This window comes from Podarcis erhardii (genome assembly GCF_964252035.2).
Source record: "Podarcis erhardii genome assembly, chromosome: 3".
Taxonomy (NCBI): domain Eukaryota; kingdom Metazoa; phylum Chordata; class Lepidosauria; order Squamata; family Lacertidae; genus Podarcis; species Podarcis erhardii.
The window spans coordinates 104,225,759-104,253,564 of record NC_138507.1 but is presented as its reverse complement, the minus strand read 5'-3'; the positions used below and the strand labels follow the sequence as shown (position 1 = coordinate 104,253,564).

The 27,806-nt window shown below is 44.6% G+C and overlaps 1 protein-coding gene across 1 annotated transcript in view; it reads right to left on the bottom strand.

Annotated features, from left to right (window-relative positions):
- PRKCE (protein kinase C epsilon) overlaps positions 1–27,806 on the bottom strand; it is a 328,939-nt gene that overhangs the window by 85,187 nt on the left and 215,946 nt on the right. Inside the window, exons 3-8 of the mRNA XM_081854659.1 lie at positions 14,755–14,914; positions 12,601–12,635; positions 11,280–11,365; positions 9,110–9,239; positions 4,625–4,767; positions 690–786 (exon numbers count right to left, since the gene is read on the bottom strand). Coding sequence (XP_081710785.1) covers positions 690–786; positions 4,625–4,767; positions 9,110–9,239; positions 11,280–11,365; positions 12,601–12,635; positions 14,755–14,914 — 651 coding nt within the window. The remainder of the gene's footprint in view (positions 1–689; positions 787–4,624; positions 4,768–9,109; positions 9,240–11,279; positions 11,366–12,600; positions 12,636–14,754; positions 14,915–27,806) is intronic.

Genomic DNA, 27,806 nt, shown 5'->3' with positions numbered 1-27,806 from the left:
TGGTCAATCTAGGTAAGTATTTACACTACCAGTGGTGGCTCTGTAGGATTTCAGACAGCCCTATGCAGGGATTCCAGGAACTGAACCTGGGACCTTCTGCATGCAGATAAAATGCTCTACCACTAAACTGCAGCCCCTCCCAGATAGACAGAAAGATTGCACTTTGCGTATGGAAAGCTCCAGGATCCGTCCTCAACATCTCCAGTTAATGTTCCACTGCTGGGAAAGGCCCCAGAGATATTGGAAAGCTGTTGCAAGTCACAGGAACAGCCAATATGGTGCCTTCTAGAGGTGTCCTTTTTTTGTACTACAATTCCCATCATCTCTGCCCAGTGACTATGCTGGCTGTGGCTGATGGGAGTTGGAGTCCACCAATGTCTGGAGGGCACCATTTTTGCTACCTCTGCGGAAGACAGCATCTCACTAGATGGTCCCCAAAAAGCCTTCAGCAGTTTCTCCTGAATCTTCAAAGCTAGTATGTCCTTCTGTTCTACTGAGCAGGAAAGACAGTGCAAGGCACATGGCAATCCCATCTGAGTGATATGGCCATATTATGACAGCAGTTCTTTCATAATCCATTCTTCATTAAATCTGAGATGTTGGGGCCACATTGTTTACAAGGCTGCAGTTCAGCGAGACCCCCAAAATAATTCAAAATATTCATAAATATAAAATAAAAGGGGGCCAACCTTGATCACATGGAGAAGTCGGTGCCGACTTTGATCTGTCATCGTCTCCTGGTGAGGATCCAGGAACCGGTGGTTGAGATTCTGCACCTGGGACAAGCTAAGAATAGACGGAGAAATGAGGTGCTTAACCATCGCAAGGTGTTCTTCTGACATGACATTTATGAGAGTACAAAGACGCAGCTCCAAATAGCAAAGCTTCTGCACACAAAGAGGAAGGCGACTGAAAATCCTCCTTGAATTGCCATCTGCTTTACAGATTGACAAGCATAGCAGCTCATTTTAAAAAGAGAGAGAGGAAAAAAACCTTGCATTTATTGCGTTGAAATCTCAACTGTTTGAAGAAGTTCACGGTAAATGCTGCTAGGCTTACCAGATACACAGAAAGACCACACATAGAAACTCTTTCAAAACAACAACCCAGAACTTCTGAAACAAGGTACAGTATTCTTGACACAAGTTCTACAGTGTCATGTCAGAATGAAAGGCCATAATTCACTGAGCACCATTCCAACACCAGTTTAATTAAATCTGTACAGGAGCTGTTCAAACGAAGAGATTTAGTGGATTTCAACCACATTTTGCTTGCCAAAAGATGCAAGATGCTTGACTTGCCAAATGCAGCTTTTCTAAATTCTCCATGATTTATGTCAGGAGAATGATCTCAAAGAGGGATGGGTAACCTTCACATGTTGTTGCGCTCCACTGCCATAAGTCCCAGCCAATGGTCAAGAATTATGGAACTTGTAGTTCAAAATCATCTGGAGGACCAGAGGTTGCCCATTCCTAGTCTGACGGCATGTGACGCTGTGGATCCTAAGAATGTCTTGTCATACAAGTTGCCTAGACAGAAGATCACCTGGAAACTATATATGTAAGTCTCTGCAGACGAATATAAGTGAAGTGCAGTAAGAGGATAGAATGAGTCAAAGCAGCTGATTACGAACATGTGATTTATGGTCATGCCACCACCACACATTTAAAACACCTCCCAAGACCAGACCACACCTTTAAAGTACAGCCCTATCACTTTAATAGTAATGGCTTCCCCCAAAGAATCCTGGGAATTGTGACTTGTTAATGGTGGTGTGAACTGTAGCTCTGTGTGGGGTCTCCTAATAACTCTCAGCATCCTTAAGCAACTACAATTCCCAGGATTCTTTGGAGGGGGAGCCATAATTGTTAAAAGTGGTATAAGAGTGCTTTAAACGTATTGGGCAGAGGTGACTGATGTAGACGTCAAGAGCACATAGAACCATTATCTTCCTATATGCAAGTGTCTAATAATAATAATAATAATAATAATAATAATAATAATAATAATGATAAATTGCTGTACTGCCCTTCATTCGAGGATCACAGTTCACAATATAAAAACACAAAAATACATAATATAATAACCACTTCTTTTCTTCTAGAAAGAAAGGTGCCGTTACTCACCATGAAGTTGTTATAGTAAGTGCTACACTTTTAACTAGTGCTTTTCTTCTAGAAAAACACGGTGTCGGTACTGCATACCCTTGAGTACCCCCAGAAAAAAAGCACAAAACAAACAATACAATTTAAAAGGCCACTGATTGCGTAATTAGCCAAAGGTCTGGGAGAAGAGGAAATTTTTGCCTGGTGCCTAAAAGTGTGTAACAAATGCACCAGGCACAAACAGGGAGCCAGCACGGAAAAGGGCTGTTCGCATGTTGTCACCCTCTGGACCTCCCATGGAGGAGGCACACAAAGAAAGAAAGGCCTCAAGTGATGATTACAGGGTCCAGGTCAGTTCATATGGGGAAATCTACATGCTATGTACCTGGCACACCCTATGAGGTATCCAACTAGCTTTTACATTGTTATTAATCACTAACTTAGGTTTCTTAATGTCAATGAGTCTATTAAGTAAGTGACTTAGGTGATTACAACCCCCTGGAACAGCATCTTTCCTTGCCAGGGACAAGACCGGGACGCAGCAATCCCTGCTGGGAAATGGGCACCGTGCATATCCCTTCTAAATGGAGGGCTCTCCAAGGACTACTGTGGGCAGTTAAGAAGAAGAAGAAGAAGAGTTTGGATTTGATATCCTGCTTTATCACTACTCGAAAGAGTCTCAAAGCAGCTAACATTCTCCTTTCTCTTCCTCCCCCACAACAAACACTCTGTGAGGTGAGTGGGGCTGAGAGACCTCAGAGAAGTGCAACTAGCCCAAGGTCACCCAGCAGCTGCATGTGGAGGAGCGGAGACGCGAACCCAGTTCACCAGATTACGAGTCCACCGCTCTTAACCACTACACCACACTGGCTCTCTAGTTAACCACACTGGTTAACGGATTGCAGGAGATAAAGACAGGAATCCTGTCCATATATACTTGGGAGGACTCTGTGGGGCTTCCTTCTGAACAGACATATCCAGGAATGCACTCTTGACATAAAGAGGTCCAAGGGATAGTTTGCGGTTTATTTACTTTTTACCCAACGCAGAAGGGATCAGCTTCTGTGAAGTGGCTTTGCAGAGCATCTGCTGAATTCAATTCTCTTTTGGGAGAATGTTATTTCAGTGCGTTTCCATTTGTCATCACTGTAATATCACGGGGGGTAGAAAGGAACATCTGGCAAGACAATGATCTCACGCCAGTTTTTCAACTAGATAAGAATATTTATGTTCACATGTGTTCTCACAAGGGGACTTCAAAGTAGTAGCTTTGATGTTTACATGGCTTTCTGACAAGAACGATTCCTTCTGACAATTGAAAAATAATAAAGCCTTTTTTGACTTCATCACTACTGAGGTCAAAACAGTCTAAGTTCTTCCAGGGCTTCTTCCAGCTCACTCGGTTTGTGTACTCCAAAGAGCACAAGTTTAGCGGGACGATGCCATTATTTTGTCCAACTGCTTTTGATTTTCTCCATACGGGAACCTAGGAAGTTGCCTTATGCTAAGCTAAACCATTGGCCAGCTAGGTCACTGCCAACAGCCTTCTGTGATATCAGGCAGGGTTCTCATCCAGCCCTACCTGTGTTGAACTGAACTTGAGAACTTCTGCATGCAGAGCTTTGGAATACGCTGTCAGTGATATACTGATGACACACAACTCTACTTCTCCTCTACATCTGCAGGTGTGGCAGTGGATGTGCTGGACCGTTGTCTTGCCTCAGTAAGGGTCCGGATGAGAGCCAACAAACTGAAGCTCAATCCAGATATGGCTGAGGCACTGTTAGTGGGTTGTTTCCTAGAGTGGATGAGTGGGGGGGTTGCCCTCTCTTGATAGGGTAACACTCCCTCTGAGGAATGGGCACACAGCTTGGGGGTACTTCTGTTAGAATTCCTGCTCCATGGTTGCAGTCATGGGATTGTTGTCTTCTGAATCCGCTGCTGTTGCTTGAGGCTCAGGTGGTCTTAGTGGTGCCTTCCATCAGCTTGGGCCGGTGGCTCAGCTGCGCACCTGTCTGGATCAGGGCTTCTGTTGTCTATGCTCTGGTAACCTCTAGGTTAGATTACTGCAACGTGTTGTGCGTGGGGCTGCCTCTGAAGACGATTCGGAAACTTCAGCCAGTGCAGAATTTGCTGGCCCAGTTGCCCACTAGGGCAAGACGGTCTGAGCATATAACACTGACCCTGGCCTGACTGCACTGGCTGCCAATTAGTTTCCAGGCCTATTTAAGAAAGACTTAAATGGCTCGGGACTGCAATATATTTTAAGGACCAGCTCTCCCCATATAAATCGACCAAGGCCCTGTAATCAGAATCTCATAAAATCCCTTGGCCAACTCAAAAGTAAGCTAAATGCAACAACAACAACAACAAAAAACCCTCATTAAAATGTTTACTCCCCTTGATGATTTTCATATGCAATTACTTTAGTCATTAATTGACAGAGGATGGTTACAAAAAATGCAGAAGAAAATGTTCCGCACAGCACTAGTCATGAGTTCATATGCAAGAATGATTACCTTCTTCCTCCTTTGTCCGCTATTAGTGATCTTATCCGGAGTGACACCCAGGTCAGCAAGTACTTTAGCTATGCCCCTCGCATCCACTCCGCAGTTGGGGGCCACATTTGTTTCACAGCGTCTATGTACATTCATCTTGCAAACTGCAATTCAAAACAGGTGAGGAAAGGAAGAGAAAACCCAAGTTGGATTAGATCATTTTTTAATACGTCAGCATCAACATCTGTCTTTACCATGTGGAAATCAGGGTGCTGAACTGCAGCAACCTTCCCTGAAACAAGAAGATTATTTCAATGGGGAAAACGCTGAGCTGGATCCATGACTAATCATTTCATATAATGGGACATGAGAATTGCCTTCTTAAGATTAGGCCAAGGTTTATCTAGGCCAGCAGTATGTTCCCAACAGCAGCCAGCTAGCAATGCCTCTGGGAGCTTGCTCGCTCAGGTCTCAACTTCAAACCTGACAAAAAAGATGTGATTAATGGGCTGTGAAGGGACAGGCAGCCATCTTGTCTGTGAAGGATGAAGCAGCACAGGATGAAGCAAAACATCCATAACACCGTCTAGGAGGCAAGAGACAGTGGTGCACAACCCAAATCACTCTGAGGGCCACTTTTTCATTTTTATTAACCCTAAAAAGCCACCTCACTATATCAAAGCACATTCTTTCCCTCAAAGAAATATGAGCACTGTACTTTGTAAAAGGGACGCGGGTGGCGCTATGGGTTAAACCACAGAGCCTAGGACTTGCCAATCAGAAGGTCGGCAGTTCGAATCCGCGCAGCAGGGTGAGCTCCCGTTGCCTGGTCCCTGCTCCTGCCAACCTAGCAGTTCGAAAGCACGTCAAAGTGCAAGTAGATAAATAGGTACCATTCCGGCGGGAAGGTAAATGATGTTTCCATGCGCTGCTCTGGTTTGTCAGAAGCGGCTTAGTCACGGTGGCCGCATGACCCGAAAGCTGTACGCCAGCTCCCTTGGCCAATAAAGCTAGATGAGCGCTGCAATCCCAGAGTCAGCCACGACTGGACCTAATGGTCAGGGGTCACTTTACCTTTACCTTACTCTGTAAAAGGCTGCTGGGAATGGTAACTCTGAGAGGGGTAAACTGCAGTGCCCAGAATTGTCTGAGGGAGAGAAGGTGTTTTGTTGCCATTATATTTTCAGCAGATCCTGATAACCCACTTTGTCTCAAAGTGCCTCACAGTTCACTCTCCCGTGCATAGCTGTCAACTTTTCCCTTTTCTTGCGAGGAATCCTATTCAGAATAGGGGAATTTCCCTTTAAAAAAGGGAAACGTTGACAGCTATGCTCCCATGTCCCCATGAAACAACACAGGCCACTCTGAAATCTTGGCCAACCTATCCCTCCCTTTCCAGCTCTACTCCATTACGCCTTCTGTTCCCATCATTCTCTCCATCTCTGTCCACATCTCTCACATTTCTCAACCCAGCCTTTTCATAAACCACTTATAACTCAGCTTGCTACTGAAAATCCTTTTTGTGTGTGTGGGTGGGGGTGGGTTGCAATGAGCAATGGCAGAGGCAGAGGAAGATCCAATCAGCTGTCAGGCCTTTCATTGTACAGACCCAAGCTAAGGCCATTAATCATAAACGAATATACATGTTCCCCCTGCCAAATACATCATTGATTTCTGGCTGCGAATGTATCAAAGGAAGCAGCAAATAACTGGGCCGCTTAACACTGAGACTCCTCATTTGTTGACAGACTGCTGGAGCCTTATACCTTATATGCGAGTGCCCTCTTGTGGAGGGAAAAAAAGCTCAAGAAAGTGTACAAAAATGTAAGCATAATTCAATGCTGCACACTTTTAGAGATACGAATCCAAACACCGACCCCCCCCCCGAACAATAATTCACTGCACTTCCAAAGGGATTTGAACCTGGGTCCTTTGTTTGTTGCTCGAGGGTCTAGTCGCTTCTTCACACAGATGCCATTTAATGATCATTCTAACAGAGGGATGAAGGATCTGCAACCCTCCAAACATTGTTGGCCTACAACACCCATAATCCCTTATCATGAGCTATACCAGCAAGAGCTGATAGGAGTTGGGAGCCCAACAACACGAGACATGGTAGCCTCAGTCCAGTCTACCTGAAGGAGCATCTCCACCCCCATCGTTCTGCCCGGACACTGAGGTCCAGCGCAGAGGGCCTTCTGGCGGTTCCCTCGCTGCGAGAAGCCAAGTTACAGGGAACCAGGCAGAGGGCCTTCTCGGTAGTGGCACCCACCCTGTGGAACGCCCTCCCACCAGATGTCAAAGAGAAAAACAACTACCAGACTTTTAGAAGATATCTGAAGGCAGCCCTGTTTAGGGAAACTTTTAATGTTTAATAGCTTATTGTATTTTAATATTCCATTGGAAGCCGCCCAGAGTAGCTGGAGAAACCCAACCAGATGGTCGGAGTATAAATTACTACTGTTGTTGTTATTATTATTATTATTATTATTATCATCTAAAGGGCTGTCACACAGAAGATGGAGCAAGTTCGTTTATCCTATCGTGCTCCTCCAGCAGATAGAATTCGAACTGATGACCCAAGTTACAGGAGAGGAGGTTTTCACTAAACATCAGGAAGAATCTTCCGAAGGTAAGAGCTGTTTGACAGTGGAACCATCTCCCTCGGAAGGTGGTGGACTCCCCTTCATTGCAGGTTTTTAAGCAGAGGTTGGATCTGTCATGGATACTTTACTTGAGATTCCTGCATTGCAGGGGGTTGGACTAGATGACCCCTGGGGTCCCTTTCCAACGCCGCTGTTCTATGATTCTATTAGTTTATTGGGGCAAGGGGCACAGGCTCCCCATCCCTGTCCTTCCATTCCCATTGCTACTGGAATGAGAATTAAATCACTGAAGGAAACTTTTCTAAGAAAAGTCCGAAGTTCATATGAGAGCTATAGGTTTACTAGGCCAACCAAAACTTCATAAAATGGTGTGCAAATGTTTTGAGTTCTCCAGACTAGGTGTTACAACAAAACTTAAGGGGGATGGGGGGGAATAAAAAGGCTGCTGGTGTTAGTCAAGCTGTACGTGGCTGCAGCTAGTAAGTTTTGAAGATGGGGGTGTGGGAAATGAACTTTCAGGTGCTTGCAGTTTTCATGTTGTACCCCAAACTCCTGAGAGGAAGAAACACGTAATAGCTGGACCTCCGTCTCCACAAATCCCACAACCAGATGCTACTCACTCCTGATAAGAGGCAGGAGGGAGACGATCCACCATTAAATTTATGATGAAGTGTTCTGGGGAACTTGAAAGCTTGCAAAAAAAAAATTGATGATATTTTTGTTGGCCTAACAAATTCCTAATATGGGCACTTATTTATTTTTTTCTTATAGGACAACCTTTTCAAAAAGTTGACATTCCTATCTATCTCCCACCACCGCTGTGATTTTTTTAAATAAAGCTGTTGTGATTCAGAAACATTGCCTTAGTAGGATGCTCCTTGAATACCTTATGTTGCAAGATCAAACCAAAACCAAGGGAAAGCAATACGCCTCTGGTTTCAGAAACAAATCCTAATAAAAGCAGCCATAGATACTTCAGAGCTTACTTTGAATTCTGTGACCACCCGCAGTAGGACAACCCTGCATGTTCCCAAAACATCATAAATTAAAAGGTTAAAAAAAGGGTCCAAGTAATCCAATTAAGTGAACATAAGGAGACAGGGAGGCATCTCTACAAATCTGCCAAGAATTGAATAAGCCAACAGGGCTGGCAGCCGCTGTTGCCAACCAACTCCATTTATCCTGTTCTCTCTTTCTGAATTATTCTGGGTTGTTTTTGTTCTGCTTGCTGCAGGCATGCAAGTGTGTATATTTTAAAAAACGGGGGGCTTTAACTCAGATGCAGACATGTTTTGATTTCCTCCACTTAAGGTTGCTATTGCAGATAAATTGCTCCCGGTGCGAAAATGGGATGGCAAAGAATGAGAAGCTAACCACTCAAGGACTAAATGTGTGAGTTCATATGGGAAAAAATCCAGGGTTCTGGCTACCCCACTCTCTATGAAATGTAATTGGGGAATCCAGGAATTTCTATGGTGTGGTAGTGCATTTTAAAGCAATTTATTATTTGTACAAATCCTTATGCACCTAATACTAAAAGAATACCAAAGGCATGTACATTAAGGAGCATACGTAAAGCACTTGGGATAGGTTACCGTGTTGTTTGATGAGCATTTTGGGAAAAGTTTTAACTTTTCTTGGTTTCTGTTTATTTTATCTGTTCCTATTTTATCCTGTTAAAGTCACTTTGAGATTTTTTTTTAATGAGTGTGTATAAAGTGACAGACATAAATAATGATAATATAATACAAGAAAATGCAAAATTCATGAAATATAGGCATCCAAATAAATTTCCACAACAAGTAATAAAACAGCTGTGTTGCATAATAAGCAAAGCAGACTTCGTTTTATTATTTGCTTCATTATTAAGCACAAGCTCGAAGGACGAAGCACAACCTACCTTTGCATTGTAAACCTTGTCTCAGAAGACCCCAGAGCAACGAACCACAGTGGTCACAGAAGGTGGGCACTTTGTAATTGTGAATGCTGAACTTGTGAGGCATGTTGACACTGAAGCGCTGGGAGCCCACCTGGCAGAAAATCACAAGAACACACAAAAACCACCACTCTGGTACGTCTAGTCTTTTCCAGTGAAGGCCTTGCAAAGTACTTCTACATTTTCCATATGTAACTCAATTCCCCAAGTGCTAATCCCTGCATAGGCAAAATGGTGGACTTCTGTGGGTCAGTGGGTCTAGCTGTTAGCCAGAAAGTTGGTGGTTTGTGCCCACCCAGGGACAGCTGTGGGCAGGATTCCTGCACTGGGCTAGATAACCCTTGTGGTTCTTTCCAACTCTTCAATTCTTTGATTCTGTGACTCAAGAATACTGTGATGGAAGTAAGCTGTACCTTTTAAGGGAGGGATGTGGGTGGCATTATAGGATGCGGGTGGCGCTATGGGTTACACCACAGAGCCTAGGACTTGCCGATCAGAAGGTCAGCGGTTCGAATCCCGCGACGGGGTGAGCTCCCGTTGCTTGGTCCCTGCTCCTGCCAACCTAGCAGTTCGAAAGCATGTCAAAGTGCAAGTAGATAGATAGGTACCGCTCCAGCGGGAAGGTAAACAGCGTTTCCGTGTGCTGCTCTGGTTCGCCAGAAGCGGCATAGTCATGCTGGCCACATGACCTGGAAGCTGTACGCCGGCTCCCTCGGCCAATAAAGCGAGATGAGTGCCACAACCCCAGAGTCGGCCACGACTGGACCTAATGGTCAGGGGTCCCTTTACCTTTACCTATAACTGTGCAGCGATAGAGTGTATGCTCTGCATGTGGAAAATCCCAGGCTACTGAATATCTTTGGTCCCCAGTGAAGAGGATCAGGCAGCAGACAAGGAGAAAGAGGCTCTGTCTGAACTCCTGGAGAGCTGCTGTTGGTCAGAGTAGACAGTATTAGGCTAGGTGGAACGGCAGTCTGAGACTGTATTAGGCAGCTTCCTATGCATGTTGCAGGGGAATATCAGCAGTACAGAGTGGCTTGGGTCAGCTTGCCAATCTTACTGAGGACCCTCTGGTCATCTTTCAAGGAACATCGGGATCCTACCAAATGCCGCTTGCAAATCAGCATCAACATTGTCCCTAAATGAATCACTTGTGCTACATAAATAATCTTCTGGTTGTTTTAAAAAGGTCCACTTGCAGATGGAGATACATGGCATATTCCCACCCACTTCTTATCGCTGGCTTCTACCCAGAAGTTCTTTAAAACAATAAGAGCACCAATTCAGAAATGCTTTAAAGCTTCCTGTAGTCTGGAGCCAGAGAATGTAAATCTACACAGGAACTTCCATATCCCCGCTGGCATAGAAGGATGGCACAAGTTGGTAGATTAACATCTGGCACAAGAGGTCATGGCTTTTAAAAGCACAAACACTGGCTTGTAAGCTCGGGGGGGCAGAAGATGGTAGTGCAATGGCTCTCTGAAATAAAACTGAGATGGGGGGGGGCAATCCCAGAGAACAGACTGCAGCGGCACTCTACTTTTTGCAAGAGGGCGAGAGAGAAAAAGATTCTGCACACTGTCAGCTCTACCCTGAGTCTAGATTCACCCTGCCAATTCAAAACTGGAAATGCAAACTGCTTTGGGTGTGAAGCTGTGCACAGGAACCTTGCAGAACCACAGACGGCAGAGGACAAAGACACATCATCAGCACTGAAATGGGATTCAGCTGCCAGTCTGGTTGGCTTCTGTATATGGAGTGGTAATGGGGCAGCCATCTTGTCTTTTGCCTCAGGCGGCAGAATTTCTTGAGCAGGCTCTGAAGACAGGGCCACTGCTTCGGGTGGCCAGCATCCAGTTCCATTCTCAGAATTCAGAGTTGGCCCTCTTTTAAAAACAAACATTGACAATAGTTCCCAGGGAAATTGTGCACAACAGTTCTCAGTCATGCAAAAAAGTAAATGGTGGACTAAAGAGAGACTAGAAGGGTGCAGTCGGGATCCATCTCCTTCTCCCTCTCTTTAACAAACAGGGGAGGTGACAGTGACTTGGCCTGACTTTATAGATATGGAAAAAAAATCCACAAAACAGCACAACTCCCTTTTATTTAGAGCATTTGTTCTATAAATATTTACCTCATCGTGGGCTTCCTGCTTCTTCAACCCAGCGCATTTCGTTATTATAAGCTCATGGCATCGCTTATGGACTACGCAAGTGCAAACTGTAAACAAGAGAAACCATATCAAGTTTGAGTTTTCACAAAGGCAGTTTTATTATTTTGTCCAGAAGGGATGAGGTAACTGAAAACGAAAAGGGAAAAGGGAAATTCTGGAGGGTTGCTTCCCATTCCTACCCACCAGTCCCAGAGGAACTGAAAAACCTAAGCAATATACTTCTTAACTGAAGAGGGTGGTCTAGGGTTATGGTACCTGAGCTGAATTGGGAAAGGTTTGGGGGGGAGGCTGCAACCAAGTTGTCTTGTTTGCATCTAGTGGAACTTCCCCTCCGTCTCCTCCCCACTTCTGTCCCTGAAATCTCTTCCGGTTTTCTCCTACCAACTCTTTGGAGAAGACTGGGGATATTGGGGATTTGCTGGGGTATGAAAGGGACGGCAACTTCTGCTGTGCAAGCAGAGGTCCTTGCCCAAACGGGAAACTCTGCTGAATGCAACCCATTGCATGCTGTTCCAATGCTGCTATCAAGAGAATCATGGGGCCCTCGTGGCACACAAAATGATCCTGCAAATTCACAACACAAAGCGCTCATTTTTGATCTTGAAGGCCCTAAACAGCTTGGGACCTGCACTCGTGTCAAGTTGTCCGCAGTACATCCCCAGTGCTGTGCTCCTGTGCCTGCCACTGATGTCCATTAAACTGATGGCTATGAGAGGAAGGGCCTTTTCAGTAGTGGCCCCACACTTGTGAAACTCTTTTCTCATTGAGGTTTGTAAAGGCCCATGCCTATTCACCTAGAAGCAAGCATTAAGGACCAATTTCTTTCAGGTAGGTAGCCATGTTGGTGTGACGCCGCCGAAATAAATAAAAAATAATAATAAATTGTCCAGTAGCACCTCAGAGACCAACTAAGTTTGTTCTGGGTATAAGCTTTCGTGTGCATGCACACTTCTTCAGATATCTAAAGAGTATCTAAAGAAGTGTGCATGCACATGAAAGCTTATACCCAGAACAAACTTAGTTGGTCTCTAAGGTATTACTGGGCAATTTTTCAATTTCTTTTAAGTTGCTTTTGCATAATCAGGGGCTCTTTATTCGTTTAAATGTCACAACTCCGAGCTGAATGTTATTTGTTTGCTTGATTGCTTGATCCTGCTGTCTTTTATATTGCTTTATGGCAACTGATCACTGATCCTGTTCCAAGAACCAATGAATGGCAAAGATGCTAGCTCCTTATAACTTACACCACAGATCTTATATTTGTATGTCAAATTTTCCTTACCTTGACATTGGTACCCTTGCTTTCCTATTACTCCCCTGGAGATGAAAAACAAACACACAGAGCACAAATTAGGAATCAGGAATGGAGGTATATTTTCACATCGCAACACTGACATGGTCAAGAGAGAGAGACAGCCAAGGACCAGGGATGAATGTACTGGCTGCAACACAACTTATTTAAGGAGATTCCTCTCTTGGCTCTACAGATGGAATTCTTCTCTTTGTTCCCCCCCTCCATCATTTTTGGAAATGTCACCAAGCTATACTTTGCCAAAAATCCCATGCCAAAAATGAAAATAGGCTCATTAGGAACCAATTCCTCCACCACCCTGACTCTCTTTCACTCTCTCTTACATGAAAGAAAGTATTGTGTGTTATCTGCACAGCCACACATGCTCCAAAGCCCTGAAAGGTCTTGCAGATCTGGTGCCTCTGAGTCCTTAATTCAGGCTAATCTTGGGCCTTCCAGATGTTGCTGGACTCCAGTTCCCATCAGCCCCAGCTGGCATGGACAACCGTCGGGGATTATATAGGAGCTGTAATACAGCAACATCTGTGGACCACAGGTTAGCCAGCCCTGCTGAAATGGTTGCAACTGAGAAGAAGAAAGCTTGAAAGGCTTCTTCCTCTATTTTAGTCCTGCAAAGATCAGAGACACTGTGACTGAGGAGCTTTTCCCTGCCACAAGAGACATTATTGATAGATGTAGGGCCAGCTGAACATTACCTTCTGCAGTTTTAGTGTTACAGAACTAAAAAAAAAACCCCTCTCTCTGCCGTGTATGCAAACACACACACATTAGTATGATTCAGACAACCAGCCTTCTCATCGCTATCTGGGGACGGGTAAAATTCAGTGCACTTGACCAATCCCTCGTCTGAACGAGTCAACGACTTAAAAATCTTACAGCCCAGTCCTACGCATGCCTACTCAGAAGAAAATCCTATTATACTCAATAGGGATTACTCCAAAGAAGGTGTGCAGAAAGAATGCAAAGAGTTTGGTTCTATATTATCAAATAGCTACAGCAACCACAACAATAATTACCTTCTTTTCAACGAAAAGAATGGATTTACAGTAATTAAAACAACCCACATGCTATCATGCGACACAACAAGCTAGCCCAAAGGTGGAGAATGGGATCTGGTGGGTGGGCTGGATCCTTACCTCCCTCCACCTACACCCATAAGTCATTTTGAGTGGTAACTGGGGTCAATTACCTGGCATAGCACTGATGCCAATTGCCCCAAAGTTATTTTTTTGCTTTACCAAGAACTATTGAATGCAAAGGAAGATTTGTGTTCATAGCAAGCCCTGCTTGAGGGCTTGATGTCAGTGTCAACCCCACCAGTGCTTCCTGTTGGCACCGATGGGTGCTTAATGCAAGCCTGCTTTAGCAGGGAACAGTTGCAACATGGAATTCCCCAAACTGGGAACCCTGTAGCACAGCCAATCCTAGCATGTAAGCTCTAACAAGCATGTAAGATTGGCACTTTCAGCAAGTAGGGACACAGGTGGTACTGTGGTCTAAACCACTGAGCCGCTTAAGCTTGCTGATCGTAAGGTCGGAGGTTTGAATCCCCGTGATGGGGTGAGCTCCCGTTGCTCTGTCCCAGCTCCTGCCAACCTAGCACTTTGAAAGCACACCAGTGCAAGTAGATAAATAGGTATCATTGCGGTGGGAAGGTAAACAGCATTTATGTGTGCTCTGGTTTCCATCATGGTGTCCCACTGCGCCAGTAGCGGTTTAGTCATGCTGGCCACATGACCTGGAAAGCGGTCTGTGGACGAACGCCGGCTCCCTTGGCCCGAAAGCGGAAATGAGCGCTGCACCCCATAGTCAAATTTGACTGGACTTAACTGTCCGGGGGTCCTTTACCTTTTAGCAAGCTCCACTTGGGGCAGCTGATCAACTGACTGGCTTGATGAGGGCCAACCAGAAGTGCATTTTAAGGCTTCTAATCATTTCTGTATGCCTGCAGCTCTGCCTGCACCACACCTGACACCACATATGAAACCAGGTGTAGGGAAGCGGGGTCTGGTTGGGGCGGGAGGGGGGAATCCTTGCAGGCCAAGCAGGGACCCATTCTGGGCCTAATTCGGTCTTCCCCTGAGCTAGCCGATGCCCGGTAATGACACCTCATAAAATACTTACCATATAAAGTCTCGGCAGTGTGAACAATATGTTGGTTGTCTAAGGTAGGTGGCCATAAACTTGTGCCCGTTAACCTGGTGGACCCTGCGTCGCACTGCCCCCTGGCGCTTCCGGGGCCGCATCCGCTCTCTAAACACTCGTTCCTCATTGTCTTTGGGTGCTAGAGAAAACAAAAGAGAGAGGAAGGGAAAGAACATCTCAGATATGGAAACTGGTGAGAGAATTAAGAGAATGCAGAGTTGCAGTTTGATTTCCACATTGCACAGTGCCTGCAAACCACCACAATTCTTTTTATTTCCCTCTGGAGTCTTTTTTTTTTTTTTAATTAAACTTAAAAATCTCTACATGTATATTTCAGACTCCAAATTTGTTATACATTTCTCTTTAAACTTTGACTTCCTGTATTTCCCTCCATGCTGCTCTTAATCCCATCCCCTTTTAAATACTGCATTCTAATAAACATTTCACCTAAGACATTTTCTTCTATTTCATATATTATCAGTCTTCTACTGCTGCTCATATTTCAAATCCTGCTCACAATTTCATCCAATTATTCTCCCCCCCCCCCCCGGATATTCCAAAAAAGGGCATGTATACTCTGTCATGTTGGGTTTTTTTTTCTTTTTTTCTGTTAGTGTCACCAGCTCCACGTAGCCCATTCGCTTTAAAACCCATTCTTCTTTCATTGGTGTTTTCTTTCCAGTTCTGCGTCAAACCACCCCAAAGTTTTGCCTGGTTCATCACACTTGGCTGGCGTTATTTATTTTATTTATTAAATTTCTACACCGCTTTTCATACAAGGATCACAGGGCGGTTTACAATATCTGAGGCGAGAACTGTCCCACCTCCCCAAAGTTTATCTCTGGCCCAAACCACGGATGCTTCTGGAATGCCTTGGTTATCCAGCTCCAGCAAGTGGCAAGATCACAGCCGCCAAGGGGGCGGGCGCTACTGGTGTGCCACCCCCTCCTCAGACACTGTTGCATGTCAAGGTCCCCAAGCCACCCCCCTAAATAAATCACAATTCACTCAGAATTTTTGTTTAAGGTTTTTGGCATAATTTTGGCCACAATTTTATTAAAATACAGTGGTGCCTCACAAGACGAAAAGAATCTGTTCCGCGAGTCTCTTCGGTTGTGGTTTTTTCGTCTTGCGAAGCAAGCCCATTAGCGGCTTAGCGGATTAGCGCTATTAGCGGTTTAGGGGCTTAGCGGATCAGCTGATAAGCGGCTTAGCAGATCAGCTGTTAAGCGGCTTAGTGGCTTAGCGGATCAGCTGATAAGTGGCTTAGCGGATCAGCTGATAAGCGGCTTAGCAGCTTAGAAAAAGGTGGGGGGAAAGGAAAAAAAACCCGCAGGAACTCGCAAGACATTTTCGTCTAGTGAAGCAAGCCCATAGGAAATTCGTTTTGTGAAGCACCTCCGAAACGGAGGTCTAGCAGGTTTTCCGTCTTGCGAGGCATTCGTCTTGCGGGGCACCACTGTATATAATGTGAATGGTTAATTAGGCATTGGTTCCGACTATCTGTCCCCACCCCGGGGCAGAACTGACTTCCAGATTCCAGCGAAAGCCAGCAAGGAAAAACAATATTGGGGAGAGAATGGGGCTGGGCACCAGACCGTCACCCCTCCCCCATGCTCCCAGGGGCTTGCATGGCCCTAGCCCCTTGCCAGGGATACGGACAAATGTATGGCAAACCCCTGGATTCCTTTAACGGAATTCCCTTGCAGCAGCAGCACTGGAGGGGCAGGAACAGCCAATCCTTACCCCACCACCAACCAAATTTTAACCAATGCCTAACCACAACCTTACAAGTTGTGGCAATTTGCTACGCAGTAGGCAAAAACCAAATGGCACCAGCCAATCTGCCAAATGGACAAAATTCCTACCAGGCCCCTGCTCCAACGGCAGATGACCCCATGACAGGCATAGCAATGTCAAACGCAACAGCCCTAAATTAGGGAGGGTGGGCAGGCGATCCGATGCATGAAGCAAGAGAGGCCGAAAAAGCTGTGTGCCAAGAATTTGTAACCTTTGGGCCAACCCTCTAAATGGTAACACCAAAATCGCCCCAACAACCCAACTTGGCCCAATCACAGTCATGGCCACCGAAACGGTTCCACCCATTAACCTAGAGGGGGTGTCTTGTTAGACCCCACCGCAACACGTGCTCTCCATGAAGGAGAACATGATTTGCTAAGCCAGAAGGGGACAAAGGGGGCTTCTTGCCCTAGTAGGTCAAGCCTAGATTCCAGCTCTCTGCCCCACTGTTCACTTCCAGCAGCCCACAGAAATTGGCTGCAAGAAATTAAATCTTATTACGCCTCCTTTCTTAATGAAACTGCAGGGTTTTTCTAATGCAAATTGAAGCAGTTTGGAGTGTCAGCACACTGTCTGCATCAGATACAAATTGATTCTCAAGGCGAGGAAACGAGCGGTTCCATCGGCGTATTTAATTTCAATTGCCAAACACTCAGCATATTTTCTCAAGGAGCAAGCAGGGTGATATATACAAGGGCCAGCGATGATCCCATTTGTTTTCTTTCTTTTCGCACTGTTTCTCCTTCTGCCGTTTCCCCCGAAAACTGGGATGCTGTGGTCTCTTCCTTGTTCTTTAGCTATTGTGCTAAACCAAACGCTGCAGGGGGACTGCAACAGGCAGAGAGATCACACACACAACTTTTGGCTTCCAGCTGCGACGACGCCATCAAAGCCACGCAGTCCGTGTGCTGAGGCTTCCAGCTGTGTTACATTGCACTGAGTGAGACACACTCAGTGTCCACCCACATCCTTTTTTGCCTGGGGGTGGGGGGGGGGGAAGAAAGGATATGAACCAAGCACTGTCAATATCATGTTGACATCCAAGGCGACAAGACCAGAGTGTATCCTGATACACTCACTGGGTTGTGAAGCAACATCTGATAACGGTGACACGGACCTTAATGAATTCAACTTGCTGGGGAACTAATAGGGATTTATTATTATTTTTATTATTATTATACCATATGCCCCTGATATCTGATTTAGAAATCAGCAAAATAAATAAATAAGCAAACTCTGATTCAGTGGCCTGGAAACTCAATAAGGCTGCTCTCTTTGGCCTATAAGTGCACTGCTGTGGGGCCTAAAAAGATCTTGTTTTCTGCAGCTGCGTAGCATCAAGGGCTTATGGAGAAATACAAAGAGGACTTTAAATTACCTAGCCACTGTATTGTTATTAAAAAAATCAAATGTGTAGTTTAGCGTTTAAGTAATATTATTAATATTCATAATACCAATAGTCTCAACTCCACAGAGAGGGCCACTTATTCTATTATTATTATTATTATACCACACTATTCTTTATAAATTCAAAGGGCTTGTAAAATTACTAGAACATGTGAAAAACAATAAATATAACAATAAAAAGAAATTCATTTGGCGGGTCCTTAAGACTAATTATGAATAAGCTTTTGATTACAAAGCTTTCACAAGGAAACAACCAACCACTTCAGAAATTACGTTGTATATATTAACTTATATACAACCCACTATGTATAAAATAATGAAAATAATTAAGTATCATATAATAAGAGCAGGTTAAGGAAAGGTAAAAAAGCAGGGAGATGATGATGATGATTACAATTCATGAACATGACATGTTATAGCCTAGAGGCCCCCAAAGCAGAAAGCTTGAATTCTTGATAGCTTGAATTCTGCAGTTCTCTATAGATGATGCCCCAAATTTCCATCCCAGACAGAAATTCACCATGGCCAATGTTACTGAAAGCTCCTGAGAGGTCCAGCAGGACCAGGGATAGATACTCCCTGGCGAAGGTCACCTACCAAGGCGATCAAATAATTCTCCACTTAAAACCAGATTGGACAGAGTCCAACCGCTAATGTCTTCTCCCTTATTTCGTCCTCAATATCCTGTACGTGCCTAATCCTGCAAAGGGCCAAGTCCATTTCTGCAAGCCTGCTCACATATCCCAAGCATGCTGATCCTAGCCCAGCCCAGCAGGATCCTTGCCCAGAATTGTTCCAGGCATGTCTCAATGATACCAACACACACAAAAACATGATTCTGACTCATCCAGCATTTGTTTCCATTACAGAGAAATTTACGGGCAACTGCTTTATACCAGACATTTAGCAGAACCCTTTCCTGCAAACACAATCCCTAAGGGATGGTTCATACAGTTAGCTTCTCCTACACATGAGTTGTCGGGGTCTTGCTCATCTATGCCCATGCTCACTATTGTGCGAGGGAAGTGTTTGGTCCCTCCAGGCAAGCATATCTTTAAATGTGTGAAACTCAACATCAAAAAAACGAAGATCATGGCCACTGGGCCCATCACCTCCTGGCAAATAGAAGGGGAAGAAATGGAGGCAGTGAGAGATTTTACTTTCTTGGGCTCCATGATCACTGCAGATGGTGACAGCAGTCACGAAATTAAAAGACGCCTGCTTCTTGGAAGGAAAGCAATGACAAACCTAGACAGCATATTAAAAAGTAGAGACATCACCTTGCCAACAAAGGTCCGTATAGTAAAAGCTATGGTTTTCCCAGTAGTGATGTATGGAAGTGAGAGCTGGACCATAAAGAAGGCTGATCGCCGAAGAATTGATGCTTTTGAATTATGGGGCTGGAGGAGACTCTTGAGAGTCCCATGGACTGCAAGAAGATCAAACCGATCCATTCTTAAGGAAATCAGCCCTGAGTGCTCACTGGAAGGACAGATCCTGAAGCTGAGGCTCCAGTACTTTGGCCACCTCATGAGAAGAGAAGACTCCCTGGAAAAGACCCTGATGTTGGGAAAGATGGAGGGCACAAGGAGAAGGGGACGACAGAGGACGAGATGGTTGGACAGTGTTCTCGAAGCTACCAGCATGAGTTTGACCAAACTGTGGGAGGCAGTGGAAGACAGGAGTGCCTGGCGTGCTCTGGTCCATGGGGTCACGAAGAGTCAGACACAACTAAACGACTAAACAACAACAAACAAATTCTGCAACATGTCATTGGTTTAATAACAGCGCATCAGTGGCGGACTTACACTGGGCCATCCACACATCATTTTGCTTTATTTGTTGTTCTGCGACGCTTCCCCGATGTTACCGCCTTATTGCCATCTGCAGGGACACTCTTGGACTGTAGCGTAACGGGGGAAACTACGCAAGACTCTTTCTTTTAAAAGTTTAAAAGCAAGAGATGAGTTTTACTTGGTGCGCTTGCTCTTGTCGGATTGAATGCACAAGGCAGATATGATAGATAGATAGATAGATAGATAGATAGATAGATAGATAGATAGATAGATATAGATAGAGATAGATAGATAGATAGATAGATAGATAGATAGATAGATAGATAGATAGATAGATGATAGATAGATAGATGATAGATAGATAGATAGATAGATAGATAGATAGATAGATAGATAGATGATAGATGATAAATAGATATAGAAAAACTGCAGCCCACTTTGAAGTGCTAACTCAGTGCTAGAGCACACGTGGACTCCAAGTTCAGTTTCCAGCAACCCTTGTTGGAAAATTAATCCCACCTTTTCCTGTTTGGAGCTCCAGCTGGAACACATGGTTCTCCCCATTTTATCCTCACAACAACCCTGTGAGGTAGGTTAGGCTGACAGACAGTGACTGGTCCAAAGTCACGCCGTGTGGCTGAGCAAAAGGACTAAGAACCCTGGTCTCCCAGCTCTGAGTCCAACAGTCTAAGCATTGTGCCACAAAAGCTCTTCTCCCACTGCCTGGGACCCCAGAGGGTTGCAGCTGGTCTTGGACAATATTGAGATAGATGGATGAGTGGTAGCTTCAAAGCGTTCACATAGAGATAAATTATGATCTCCTCCATCTGCATTCCCAGGGTTTTTATAAGTCAGCCTTGGAAATAACGTGCAGTGTCATTTTTATATTAAATAACCTCAGAAATGCACATTCATATATATATATTTTCTCCCAACCTCAGCTTCCTGGAACTCTGAAATAGTCCCTTTTAGCACAGCAGAATCAATCAAGTAATGAGAAATCATTACTTAACTTAATTTATTGTGCATGCCCAATGGAATTTAGGAAGAAATTTAGTGAGAAGGTTTGATCCAGCAGAGAAGTGCCAAAATGCATTAGCTGAAATCTAGATTAACTAGCTAAGCACAAATGAGGGGATTTAGAAGTTTAGCCAGCTAATTATCAGTTGCCAAAGCATTGTGTGTGGGGGGGGGGGGAGAGCTTTGCTTGGAGACCACAGATTAAATGTGTTGAATGTCCCCCCCCCCCAAAAAAAAAAAAAAATTCATGTGTGCATGTTAAGCCTGTGCTAGATATCTCAGGTAATAAGAGAGGCTTTGACTGGTACATGTAAGTTTGCAAGACAAAAAGCAACCAGCAACCTTGGTCACATTTAATTACAGCCTTTCCAGTGTAAAAACATGAGTTTTCACCTTTCTGGCTTAATTTTAATAGAGAGGTTCATAAAGGATGGGGTCCATGAAAATGCCATACAAGCAGCTTTCTAGGGAACTACAACTCATTTCCACAGAGCCTAGGACTTGCCGATCAGAAGGCCGGTGGTTCAAATCCCCGCGACAGGGTGAGCTCCCATTGCTTGGTTCCTGCTTCTGCCAACCTAGCAGTTCGAAAGCACGTCAAAGTGCAAGTAGATAAATAGGTACCACTCTGGCGGGAAGGTAAACGGCATTTCCATGTGCTGCTCTGGTTCTCCAGAAGCAGCTTAGTCATGCTGGCCACATGACCCGGAAGCTGTACACCGGCTCCCTTGGCCAGTAAAGCGAGATGAGCGCCACAACCCCAGAGTCGGTCACGACTGGACCTAATGGGCAGGGGTCCCTTTACCTTTACCTTTTAATAGTTCAAAGACTGGGAGAAATGAAATGAAAATATATCTCACATATGTAGGGAATTCATGTCCATTCTACATTTACACATAAGGAATGGTCCTGGCCAATCAAGCACTTTGAAGTTCCATTTGTACCAAAGGGCAGCGTGGATTTGATTTAAATCAAATCGATTTAAATCGTGATTTAAATTACTAGTCAGTAAGACTTGATTTAAATCATTATTTTCTTACAGAAAGACTCATTCTTGCTGGAATAATCTTAATATTTACTACCAGATGAAGGTTTCGTTTTTGGAATAATAAATTTTCAGAGTAGTTTTTACAGTTATATCAAAAATTACTGATTTGGTTATACTATTAGAAATACAAAGACAGGTAATTATGAAATTATTGTTTATATTTGGTCAACTTTTCTGCTGTACTTTATTGGAAGGAGAAAAATAATCATTTCCTTAATAACAATTTAAACAATTTATTTAACTAAAATAATAACATTTTAGCATATTTATCCATGTTTGTTGATTGTTGTGGTTAAACGATTAAAAAAATGATAATCTTAGACTGAGTTTTAGCACACATGATAAACTTAAATCCTTATTTCCTAATGAATAGCCTTTGGACTGCAATGTAACTTAAATAGAAAACTATATTTAGAAAGATTTTTGCTACAAAAGCATTTTATTTTAAAAATCTGATTTAAATTTAAATTTAAAAAAAATCATTGATTTTTATCCACCTTGCGAAAGGGAGAGGTTTGATCAAGTGCTCAAAATCTCTCCCATTCAAAGGAATGGGAGTTGCAGGTGCCAGGTTTGGGTTGGATTGCACCCTAAGTGTAAAGCCCGTGCTCATTGTGAGTACGCTAGCAGGACATAAGCCATTCTGTGTGGGGGGAAAAATGCAACCATCCAAGGAGGGAAACAGGATTTGGTTTCTTTGATTATTAGACTCTTCCCAGTATCCTATAAAAGACGCAACAATATTCCAGAACATCTACAAAATCCTACTGTCAGGCAGTAGGTAGGAGATGTGGAGAACCAACTGGGACAGGGATAACCAGCATCTCTGAAGAAGAGATGAGAAAGAGGATTGTGTGTTGAAAGTAAAATGAGCATTACCAGAAAGCAGGCTGGGAAACGGGATTATTAAATAGGTACTAATATTTAAATCCATCCATTCTTAACGAAATCAGCCCTGAGTGCTCACTGGAAGGACAGATCCTGGAGCTGAGGCTCCAGTACTTTGGCCATCTCATGAGAAGAGAAGACCCCCTGGAAAAGACCCTGATGTTGGGAAAAATTGAGGGCACAAGGAGAAGGGGATGACAGAGGACGAGATGGTTGGACAGTGTTCTCGAAGCTACCAGAATGAGTTTGACCAAACTGCGGGAGGCAGTGGAAGACAGGAGTGCCTGGCGTGCTCTGGTCCATGGGGTCACGAAGAGTCGGACACGACTAAACGACTAAACAACAACAACAATATTTCAATGATAGAGTTGGAGAATATGAAATAGCTCTAACATGGTAAAAGTCTGTTAATGTTCCCCTCCAACAGTTCAGATCAGGCAGTTTTTCACACTTTTTTTAAATAAAAAAAGTGTTTTTTTAAATAAAAAAAGTGTTGCTAAAAATGTGTTCCTAACTCTACTTATGCAAACGAATGAGCCCCATGGGCACACACACAAAAATTACGATTATTTATAGCGAACCATTCATACTGGAATCAAATCGTACAATTGTTACTTCAGGCCCACATAAAGTGATTCATCTCCCTCCAGGTCAGCCATCAAAATTATTCTTGCACACCACTGGGGGTCACTCTCGCCTGGCAATTAAAACAGTATCAAATGTTTTTCTTTTTAATTATGAAGGTAAGGAGACCTTAGAAGCCAATTTCCCAACAGCATTCACCGAGGGTTGACTTTTGCACAAAGTATGTGAAAGCTCTGCGGAGGAATCAATCAAAGGTACGTGGGAGAAAAGTTACTTTGAACCTTTCTTCAAGTAATAATATACTTTTCAAGAGCAGCATTTGTTTATTTACTGGATTTGTACGGCTGCTCATCAATGTATGTTCTCTAGGTGGCTCACAGAATACAGAGTAAGATAAAATAATTCAATGCTTAAAATGCAAAAAAAGCATTAAAGTTCCTTTCTAGTAGAGGAAAAATAAAATATATATTGTAATGGTTTGTGCATCCATGGCTATTGCTAGAATATTTTTTAAAGAACTGTATGTGTGTATGTATATTTTTGGATATATAAACACGTTTCCACAAAGAAGCTAATATTATATTTCAACATTTTGTTACGACAGATAGATTGTCACTGACTTCTGGCAAGTTGCCATCATTAGAAAGCTGAGATGCAATAGAAAATGATGGTGGCTGTGCTCAGAGACAGGGATGTTTTCGAATACCAGTTTCTGGAAATCACAGGAAGGGTTCTTGTGAAGGTTTCTCACAGGCATCTTGTTGGCCCCCATGAAAACTGGATGCTGGAACTACATAGATGGACCATTGGCCTGCTCCAACAGGCCTCTCTCATGTCACCTTTTATGAAAGTTTTACTAACAGAAACAATTCACCAAAATGTTGCCTTGACTAGGTCCTATGGAAAGCAAAGGAATGACATGAATTGCTAGCCCCTCTTCTCTGGCACTGCATCTGAAGTTTGACCTAAATATACAGACCTCAACCATCACCGGATCTCAGAATACTGTGTTATTTACATATAAAAGGCAGCCTGATTCAGATGCAATGACAAAAGCCCATGAGCTGCACACCTTCCTCTTCCTCTATCCTTTGCGCACAAAACTTCTGACTGTGGTTTGCATCAAGCCATTGGTTCCTGTTTTGTCCAAATACTGGAAGCTGCTTTGTGAACACAATTGTTAGTTATCAAACTGTGGCTTGATAAGCAATTATGATTTGTACAACCACAATTTCCATATTCATCTTCGGGGGGGGGGTTGGGGGGGGATTATGAAGAAGCTCAAGCAGTGGACCTGAGCAAGAACACAGGAGGTACATATTTTCATCCATGAAATGCTGGAGGGGATACAACCACATTGTGCAATTGGAGTGTACATTAATGGCACGGCATTGTTGCAACGCATCCATGGGCATCAGCAGTGGACCACAATGTTTTGTCAGGGCCCACTGGTGATGCCTGCCATGAGCCCCTCCAAAGAGTGGTCCCAAATGGGGAGCTGTTTAAATTTCCCACAATGCCCTGGTGCAACACTACATGGAGGACATTGTGGGAAACCCCACATTTTGCAGTAGGGATGGACACTCATTGTGTGACTTTGGCCTGAGTTCATTACCCTGAGTTACTCTATTGGTTTCTAAAACACCGGTATGGCACACCCTATTAAACAAGGAACTTTTCTTCTTCTTTACGTTTTCTATCCTGTGCTAGATCAGGCAGCAAGACCATCATTTTCACTCAGAAGGAGCAGGCATTTTAAAAACCTGCACCCCTGCTTCCCAACATAATAATGTGGGCTTTTCAATAGATAAGTTCGCAATATACGAAAAGTTCAGTGGAAAACAATTAGAGCAAGCGACTAGTCAGAACAATAGAACAAAAACAATCCACTGGCACCCCATAGACCAGAGATGGGTAACGTGTGGTTCTCCAGATGTAACTGGACAACAGTTTTGACAGCCCCTGACTACTGACCATGCTGGCTGAGGCTGATGGGAGCTGGAAACCTACAATATATGGATTCCCCATCCCCGCCACTGGCCAAGCAACCACTTTACGATGTGCAGGTGCATTTGAACTGAAAAGGTCTTAGTTAGTCCCTGGGAAAGCATCATCAAGGAAGTCTGACATGTCTCCTTAGACACAGGATTACACAGCCATGTTCTGCTCCTTGTAGTAAATACATGAGAAGTCAGGAGAATTCTTAACAACCCTTCTTTGATCCAGCAGTCTTTTCCTGTTTGTTCAGGTGCTACCTAGCTGATAAAAGGTGATAAGTTTGGAGGTTCTAGCAGGGGAGCGCAGCTATTGTATACCCTTGACCGAAGAACGGTACACTCCTTCTATCTGGGATGGTCGTCTTCTTCTACCGAGCGCGCAGCTTCGGGAGGGACGCACATGGAGCGGTGAGGGAGGAAGGGGACACCCGCCTAGCCAGCCAGATCAGCCGAATTAACCCTGGCGATCAATGGGGTGACAGATGTCGCAGCCAGATCGCCCTCACATCCAAGGTGATAAGCATAATGGGATTTAACTGGGGACATCTCCTTTGTGGATTCCCTGGAGAGTCTTGAATTGGGGTGTATTATTTGGTATCCCTTCAATTTGCTCTTTAAAAATTTAGTAGTAGTAGTAATAATAATAATAAACTTTGCACAGAGCCTGCAAACTATAAAGGACTGTGTCTGGTTGGCTGGAGCAGAAATACACCTAAGAAATTAAACCAATTAGAGAAACTTGTGGGGTGGTCAACCACTCCTGTCCTGTCCCTGAGGGGCCTACTTTGATGTTGAGTTGTGTTCCCCAGCCTGGTCTCCTCCATATCTTTGTTGGACTACAGCTTGCACCTGCCCCAGCCAGCATGGCCAATGGTCAGTGCTGGCTGGGACTGATGGAAGTTGTAGTCCAACAAAATCTGAAGGGTACAGCCAGGTTGTGAAAGGCTGCTTTGCTTTTTGTGCCTGTTAAAAGTATAATTGGCCTGTGTGTCCTTTCTCTCAATCTTCATGCCAGCTGGGAATCATCATCAGCATCTACCTGATGCTGCCGATAAGGACTTAAGCTCACACGGTTGTCAATAAGTTGTTTTTTCTCTCCCCCCCCCTTTTCTTTTCTTACTGTGTGTTTAACTCTATACTTCACTTTCCACAACTCCCACCTGAAACCTTGAAAAAGAATTATTTCTCCCAGGATCAATTTTGTCCTTTTATGGTTTGTCAAACATTGATTTCTGCCTTTGTTTTGCTCCTTACCTTGGTTTCGAAAGCACTGCAGCTGTCACCAAAATAGACATGGCTGTTTTTGCCATACAGGAACAACATCATCCGCAGATCACATTGCAACCAGATATATACCAGCGGGGAAATGAGGTCTACTCTGCAGTGTGCAGGTCTGGATCCATATCTCAGGGGGCTCTGAGGACTGGAGTCAGAGGTAGGTCGGCACAAAAGATGCAGAGTTCCGTCGTCAGTGAAGTTAACCATTTATTCAAGGAAACGGCATACAACTCAGCAACACTTCCCAGCAGGTCTTGCCTCTATGGAGCAGTGGCCTTTCTAAGGCTCTCCTGTCCCGGATGTTTCCTGAGCAATCTCAACCTGCATCTGCCCACCTTTGGCCTCTGCCCTGCCCTTCTCCTTCTCCTTATTATCCAACACATTCTTGGAGACCAGCAGGGAGGGGAGCTTGTTGTAGCAGGAGAGGGAGACTCCCTGGATTCTTCAACAGTCTCTCAGTCCCCCTCCTCTGCTTCAGCCTTGGAGTCTGAACTGCTCCCTGTCACAGGTTCCTCCTGCTCACTAAATCCTGTTGCCCCTTCAGCATCGAGTCCTTCCTCCCAATCCTGTCTCTCTGATTTCCCTTCACTATCCCACCACCAATCCCCTGGCTCTGATCCGTCCTCCTCTGGGGTTTCCCTTGGGGGTTCCCCAGCTGGTGCTTCCCACCACTCCTCTTTGTCTGGCCAGTCCCTAGCACCTGAGCAGGCTGTTCTTTGGGACCCCTGACGCAGATCAGACGGCCCTAGCACTAGCCACTCATGCAGCCCTGTGGCGGTGGCATTGCTGTAACCTCCAACCTCCTCCTCCTCCTTGTGCTCATGTTGGCTTACCTGTGGCAGCAGTGCTTTAATGGACTGGGAAGCCACACAGCTGCTTGGCTCATTGCAGCACAGATGTGTGAAGGCATAGGAGCACAGCCAGCCTACATCTTGGGCTTGTTTGGATCCCTGGCCCTGGAGAGGGAGCCACTGGATATGCCAGTCACTGGGTAAGCCAGCTCATAAGGGGGAGGCTGGCATTTGGAGCCAGTGGCATAGCGTGGGGGTGCAGGGGGGGCCGGCCGCACCAGGCGCAACATCGGGGGGGGGGGGGCGCTCACCGCCTCCGGAGTCGCCGAAGAGCCTCGGGCGCAGGCTGTAGCAGAGCCCCATGTCTCGCGGAACCGACGAGCTGTGTGCGCGTCCGGGCTGAAGGCGTCTGGCAGGCAGC